At 37.9% G+C, this 7,433-nt stretch overlaps 1 protein-coding gene and 1 long non-coding RNA gene across 2 annotated transcripts; one reads left to right on the top strand and one right to left on the bottom strand.

Annotated features, from left to right (window-relative positions):
* Positions 1-213: 213 nt before the first annotated feature.
* Positions 214-872, bottom strand: LOC122022332. The gene is made up of 3 exons (XR_006122951.1): positions 748-872; positions 604-647; positions 214-507 (listed from the first exon to the last, which is right to left on the bottom strand). It is a non-coding gene; the product is annotated as an uncharacterized LOC122022332 (long non-coding RNA).
* Positions 873-4,942: 4,070 nt separating this feature from the next.
* Positions 4,943-6,783, top strand: LOC122025340 (lysine histidine transporter 2-like). The gene is made up of 7 exons (XM_042584139.1): positions 4,943-5,127; positions 5,235-5,618; positions 5,683-6,076; positions 6,165-6,270; positions 6,338-6,429; positions 6,519-6,587; positions 6,685-6,783. The coding sequence occupies exons 1-7, from the start codon at positions 4,943-4,945 to the stop codon at positions 6,781-6,783; spliced, it is 1,329 nt and encodes a 442-aa protein (XP_042440073.1).
* The last annotated feature ends 650 nt before the right edge of the window (positions 6,784-7,433 follow it).

Below are 7,433 nucleotides of genomic sequence, written 5' to 3'. Positions count from 1 at the left end.
CCTTTCTTTCATTTTCTTTAATACATAATAGAGCAGGAACGGAAAATCATTGAGATTTAGTTTATCCATAGATACTGGATGATGTGGAATTTTATCTGGAATATGAAGAAGGCCACACACGTTCGGCCCAATTTCTTTAATTTATCTTGTTCTTTCCCTTATCCATAGAAGATATTAAGGACTGGAGTTTAGAAAATTCTAAGGACAACCTGCTTGGCATGGATATCATGTAATGCTTAGAGCAACAGTACAAAAAGAACAGAAATACAGAGTAAACTAACGATAGATAAAGATGGACAATCTTCATACAGACAAAGGAAAGATTGTCTACCTTACAAAATATAATTTGTTGTGAATAGAAGAACAGGGTTCAGTCAAACGCTCTTGAGAACAGAGTCAGACTCTTCCAGTTGTTTCTTCAGTTCTCCCACTGGGCCTGAAGCTTCTCCACAGTGCAGCGCCCTATTGTTTCCTTGTGCTCTGGGCTTTTCCCAGATCTCCTAGAGCCTGTGCATAGAGATCGGTTAATTCAATTATACGTGCAGTTGTCTTATCGCAAAGCTACACTAAACTACGGTTCATGCTCTCCAAGTCCACACATACTTGGCGGTAAGCCAGAGGGGGTGAGACGGCTAGGAATTTGCTCCCTGCACAACGAACAACAGAAGACAAAAAAAAAAGTATCAAAATATAAGAGAAGGAAATTGCTAGTTTTGAAAAGATCTAAAGGAGTTCAGATATTTTTACCTCAGGGAAAGGAGGAACATCCTCGGGAGAAGGAGCAGAAGCTATAGACACAAAAGAGTATTGCACAACCGACAGACGAAGGATTAGGAGTAAAGGGAATGAGCAGAAATCCAAGGGATTTTGTAGTATCGTAAAACTCTGCTGGAAAGGGGGCTGTTGAATTCAGCATTAAAAGCGTGAAACAAAAAAGTCATGAAAAATTAATGCAAAAGATGCCAGGTTCAAAGCTGGGAAATTAGTCAAACGGATGTCAATATGGCAAATCTACACAGGAACTAATAAAAGATTTTGGAAATCCGTCAAAGTATCAGTCCAGGACACAAAATGTGAGAGGGGTGTAGTATCACAGCGGATGAATGAAAAAATAATACGAGCAGAGATCCTTAAAAAACAAGCGATTAACCATCGTTCTAAGACAATCATTTTATTTCTGATTGGCTTATCTAACTCTATTTCAAGTTATATCTTATAGGAATGGTGATCAGTCTTCAATAACTTCTCTAATACTCTAACAGTCTCCGGGCACCAGTATAACTCCATATGCGCTAGGGAGCTAGTGCCTCCATGTTATAATAATGGTCAATATGTCAAGTATTATTACTCTAGTAACCTCCGGACATTGGTATAACGGCATATGCATTATGTAAGTCCCGACAAAAAGTGGGTGAATTATCCTGAAATTTAGATTCAAACTTTTTTTTGCTTCTCGATGTTAGCAAAGATAACATGGGTTAGTTAAATAAAAATTAATTAACATAAAAGAAAAGAAGAGGTCAGATTTACTTAGTTTGCAACCTAGAAGGTTGCTACACTCAACAGATCTCCTTTTAACGAAAGTGGAGTAGTCTCTTATAACATTGACAATACATAACCGAAAAGACAAAATTACAATTGAAAACATAGAGTTCGTAAAATTGAAAACATAGAGTTCGTAAAATTACTGTTCTATTGAACTTCTGAAACCATGGCTCTGTTTATAGCCCTCTGGTCGAATAGTCGTTTTGATGATGTGATACTTTCGGACGCCTAAAATCGGTCCTGGCACCCTAGTGATGCAAGTTTATCAACTTCGTAACGGCTTGGAGATAAAACTTTATCCCTGTCGGGCGCCTAAAGCGTTGTTGGGATGGATCCAAAACCTATCCATGTTGCAACAGCTCGAAAAGGCATCTTGCACTAACCCAGGGTTGTCTAGGCACCCGGACAGGTCTGGGTGCCTGGAGTATGGGCCCCAGACTTGGTCGAAGCGCATGGACAAGTCAACTTCGTGTTGACTTATTTGGTTACTGCTTCGGTCACTTAGGGGGTTCTCCGACCATCTAGAGTTGAGCTCATCCGAACCCGACTCCAACCTTCTCCTTGAGCAGTCTTCCATTCCGATTTCTCGTCCCTCAAAAGCAACACACGGGTCATTCTCATCCGCGGGTGTACTCTTCCACAGCACCTCATCCCTCGGATACACCGAGTTCATCGATTCACTTCCTGCGTCATCCTTCTCGCTAGCTGCATCTTTCACTCAACTTCTTGTAATCCTAAGTTTCTACACACTTAGACACAAGGACCAAATACAACAAGACCTAATTAATCTAGTTGATCACATCAAAACTCACCCGGAGTACTTACATGCTAGGTAGCTAGTACCTTCAGGCCATAATAACAGTCAATATGACCGGTATTATTTCTCTAACAGCTCTCGGGCATCAGTATAACGACATATACGCCAAGTAGCTAGTGCCTTAGGCCATAATAATGTCTAATACGCTTTGTCTTATTTCTCTAACAGTCGTCGGACATCTGTATAATGGTATATGGACTAGGTAACTAGTGCCTCTGGGCTATAATAACGATCAATGCGTCAAGTATTATTACTCTAACAGCCTTCGGGTACAAGTATAACGGCATATATACTAGGTAGCTAGTGCCTCCGGGCCATAATAACGGTCAATGTGCCAGATATTATTACTTTAGTAGTCCCCGGACATCAGTATAACGACATATACACCAGGTAGCTAGTGTCTCAGGTCATAATAATGATCAATGTGTCAGGTATTATTACTCTAACAATGTCAGGGCATTAATATAATAGTATATATGATAGGTACCTGTGCCTGCAGGTCATAATAATGGTCAATGCGCTAGGTATTATTACTCTAACAATCCCAAGGCATCAGTATAACATCATATACGCTAGGTACGTAGTGCCTGCAGGCTATAATAACAATCAATATGCCAAGTATTATAACTTTACTAGCCTCTAAACTACTATTGTGACAACCTCTAGGTTATTCTTTCCTATGATGGCCTCTAGGATGTGGTCTTCTCTCACAACCTTTAAGCTATAACATCTTATAATAGCCTCTAGGCTATAGTATTTTATAACAGCCTCCCTGTTATATTATTCAATAATTGTTTCATGATCAATTTTCTAGTCTTTTCAGTCTACTTTGTGATATCCCCTAACTGAATTAGTCTTTCTTATCTTATTAATTTGCTAGACAAAATTCCCAAAGGAATTGGTTCTCGTAGTTCATCAGTCGTCTTACTATTATGTCCAATAATATTCTCAGCAAATGCAATTTTCTTATTATAGCATGTTGTATGATAATATCCCCGGATGAGATATTCATATATGCCTCAATCAGACTTTATTCTATTACACTGCTCAGTCTAACTTAAAAGAGGGGCATATGAAGGGATCCAGATTTTCCCGAGCAATGTGGAGAAAGAGAATTTTACACTTAATCAGATTTCATTTGATTATACTTCTCAATTCGGTTTGAAGGAGGGGCATATGATGGAATCAAGTTTAGATAATTGCCACCATTAGTTAATTGAACAACATCGACTAGTGTAGAGATCATGATCACAAATAGAAATTATTCAATTTCTAATTTAAAGGGCTTTCATGTAATTCAATGATTTAATTTTATAAAAAATGAGTAAACTGAATAGTGAAATTTAAATCTTAAATATCTATCATTTGGATAACTCTGGGTATTATATCTGAAAAGTGAAATTAAAATCTTAAATATATGCCATTTGGATGGTTGGAAAAGTAAATAAAAATCGATAAAATTAACTAAGGTCAGAATAATTCACATTAAAAGGTTTGTAATGATAAGGTTAATTTATATTGAATTATATTTTAAATATTTTGTTAATATAATGATGGAATGCCTTTTTCTTGAATATGCCTAGATAATGTGTAATTTTAAAGCCTGATCTGCACTCAAACTAGTTTTGACCATTATTAGAGTTGATGGTATAAAATTAAGCAAAGTGTGTTTGGTTAATAAAGTGGTCTAGCCGTTGTATCTTGCAAAATAACCATCCATTCAAACCTTTAAGTACCTTTTTCATGAATTTATTTTAAATGAAAATAAACATAGGAAAATCTTAATTTGTGGTTTGTAAAGTTGCCATGTCTAATAAGGCCGATGTTCGAATTAAATCCAATTTTTTTAATCAATTAAATTAATCAAATTTTTCTATGAAAATCTAACTGACCGAACCGATAAAATATTGATTACTTCGAATTTCAACCGAATTATTGAAATTTTAAAACTTTATTCGGTTTTAATTTAAAATAAATAAGAAATTTTATTTGATTAATTATATTTTTAAATAAAATTTAAATTAAAATTCTTATTTGATTCGATTTAATGAATTACAAAATTTAAAATCGAAATCCAACCAAATTAATCAAAAACCGAATTAAATTTTTTAAAAAATAAAAACTAAATTAACCTAACTGAAATTTTAAATTCGATCGATTTAATTTATTTAATTTAATTAATTTAATTTTATCAAATTAGGTTCAGAGCTAATTCTCTATTTTCAGTATTTAAATTATGTAGTTTAATTTTATTCGACATGGATAGCTATGAGTTATCAGTATAGGAAAAAGGAAATTAAAATCTCATCATGTGGATAACTACTGGTATTAGTAGAAATTTTATTAAAATCTTAAATATATATTATTTGGATAACTCTTAAATTTAATTTACCGAAAGAATCGTTCAACATTTTTCTTTCTCATTCCACATCTTCTCGCAGCTAATTTAGCAAAGTTATCTGCGATACATGTATATAAGGATATGAGCAATTGGGACTATGTGTTATTTGTTCAGTTCTCCTCTTTTCTTCTATCAACAATATAATATCAATATTATTTGACTTGGCTTGTTTTAATTAAATGGCGGAGCATGTGGAGCATGTGGAGTCATCTTCCCAAATGAAGAAGCAGAAATCGATCGACAACTGGCTGCCTATCACCTCGTCGAGGAAAGCCAAGTGGTGGTACTCAGCCTTCCACAATGTAACTGCCATGGTTGGCGCTGGCGTCCTCAGCTTGCCCTACGCCATGGCAGAACTTGGATGGTACGCATATGTATTTGGTTTTACTTAGTTTGATCGATGCAGATTAATTTATCAGTTCCATTTTATATATCTAATTAATTTTCTAGTATGTAATTTGATTAACTCAGGGGTCCTGGTGTGGCCATACTTGTCCTCTCATGGATCATCACCCTCTACACGCTGTGGCAAATGGTTGAGATGCACGAGATGGTTCCCGGCGTGCGATTCGATCGATACCATGAGCTCGGACAGCACGTGTTCGGCGAAAAGCTCGGGCTTTGGATCGTCGTTCCAATGCAGCTGATCGTAGAGGTCGGCACTGACATCGTGTACATGGTCACCGGTGGCAAATCCTTAAAGAAGTTCTACGATCTAGTCTGCCCCGATTCCAAAAACATCAGACTTTCCTACTTCATCATCGTCTTTGCAGTCATTCAGTTTCTTCTCTCCCAGCTCCCAAACTTCAACTCCATTTCAGGGGTCTCCTTGGCCGCCGCCGTCATGTCCCTTAGGTATGGAACTGTCTCGAGCAGTATGTTCAAGTTTCAACGTTGGCTAATGTTCTCACTTAATCAGTTACTCGACCATTGGCTGGGTCGCAACCATGGAGAAAGGGCGACCACAGAACGTAGACTACAGCTACAGGGCTTCAACTCCAGCCGGATTCTTCTTCAACTTCGCGAGCGCTTTGGGAGAAATGTCCTTTGCGTACGCAGGGCACAGCGTGGTGCTGGAGATCCAGGCAACGATTCCTTCTAGTCCAGAGAAGCCGTCGAAGAAGCCAATGTGGAAGGGAGTCATGGTCGCGTATCTTGTCGTCGCGCTCTGCTACTTTCCAATTGCTATCGTTGGCTACTGGAACTTCGGCAATGCCGTGGACGACAACATTCTGATCACCCTCGATAGGCCTAGGTTGTTGATTGCAGCCGCTAACATGTTTGTTGTGGTCCATGTTATTGGAAGCTACCAGGTAAATATTGATGCAATTTTACTCCTCGACAGGTTAAGAAGCCAAAGAAACCATAGTTAGCTAGTTTCTGCCTAATTAATTCATGCAGGTCTTTGCCATGCCTGTATTTGACATGTTGGAGACAGTTCTTGTATTAAAATGTCACCTTCGACCTAGTTTCATGCTTCGCTTCGTTGCTAGGTCCCTTTACGTCGGTAAGCGCCCTTTTTTCCTATTTAATGCGCCGAATATTTTTTTGTGCTCATTTGATTCTGTTTGCAGCGTTTACAATGATGGTCGGGATAGCCGTTCCCTTCTTTGGAGGGTTACTCGGATTCCTTGGGGGCTTTGCGTTTGCCCCAGCAAGTTACTTTGTAAGCCACGCATCTCGTAGCACCTACTTTGCATTAATATGTGCTCCGACCACTGCCTTTGACATATATACCTGCCTAAACATTCACAGCTTCCCTGCATCATGTGGCTATCAGTCTACAAGCCAAAGAGATTCGGCTTATCTTGGCTGACTAACTGGGTGAGTTACCTTATTTCAGGATGGAGGATATCTGTGATGTGTACTTGAACATGCGCAGACAATTAATAACTTATTATTATCTTAATGATATTTCCAGATCTGCATTATACTGGGAGCGCTGCTGATGGTTTTGGCATCTGTTGGAGGGATGAGGACGATCATATTGAGTGCCAAGGACTATCAGTTCTTCTCCTGATCAGTTTGCTAGCAAGTCATCAAACGTACGTAGCAAATTAACTAGATAGTGCAGAGTAGTTATTGCTGTTAGCAAATGAGCAGTGTGTTGGAAGAAAATTAACGCTTCTATTGTTTGGCTAGATATAGTAATAGGAATTCGTTATTTTTTTTTGTCCCCTTTTCTAGTGCAAGATTTTTGGCAACGGCACGCTAGTCGTTTAGCAAATATTTAATTGGAACTAGTTATCTGCGATCTTCAATATAAGTTTCTTCATCTTTTAAGAATATTTCTAATATTGGAAACTTGTTGAATTGATCCAAGTTCTTGTGGCAAAAGGTGATTTGCTCGCCTCCACTGCCCCACTAATCCATCCCTAAACTAATACGAATAAGATAAATTACAAGTGACTATTAATCATTAATACAAGTCCCTAAGGCATGGGGGAAGACATTCGAACGTGCCAAGTTTCGACTCCAAGATCTCATGTGACAATACTTCATGCCTCAACCACTGCACCGTCCTGAGGAGATGAATTGATCCAAGTTCTTGTAATGATCCGTCCATCCACTTTGATCCATACAAATTGACAAACTTAAACACAAAAAAAATGAAGTTTAACTCACTTTAGCTCATTTAGGGTTCCTAATCTACCTCTGCTATGAAATGAT

This window comes from Zingiber officinale, chromosome 9B (genome assembly GCF_018446385.1).
Source record: "Zingiber officinale cultivar Zhangliang chromosome 9B, Zo_v1.1, whole genome shotgun sequence".
Lineage (NCBI taxonomy): Eukaryota > Viridiplantae > Streptophyta > Magnoliopsida > Zingiberales > Zingiberaceae > Zingiber > Zingiber officinale.
Note: the sequence above shows the minus strand (reverse complement) of the source record. Positions and strands in the feature narration are given on the sequence as shown.

Excerpts from the sequence above, each read along its gene's own strand:
- LOC122025340 (XM_042584139.1), top strand. The coding sequence starts at position 4,943 with ATGGCGGAGCATGTGGAGCATGTGGAGTCATCTTCCCAAATGAAGAAG. Across the intron at positions 6,077-6,164 it reads ATGTTATTGGAAGCTACCAG|GTCTTTGCCATGCCTGTATT; the intron begins GTAAATATTGAT and ends TAATTCATGCAG. Across the intron at positions 6,271-6,337 it reads TGCTAGGTCCCTTTACGTCG|CGTTTACAATGATGGTCGGG; the intron begins GTAAGCGCCCTT and ends TTCTGTTTGCAG.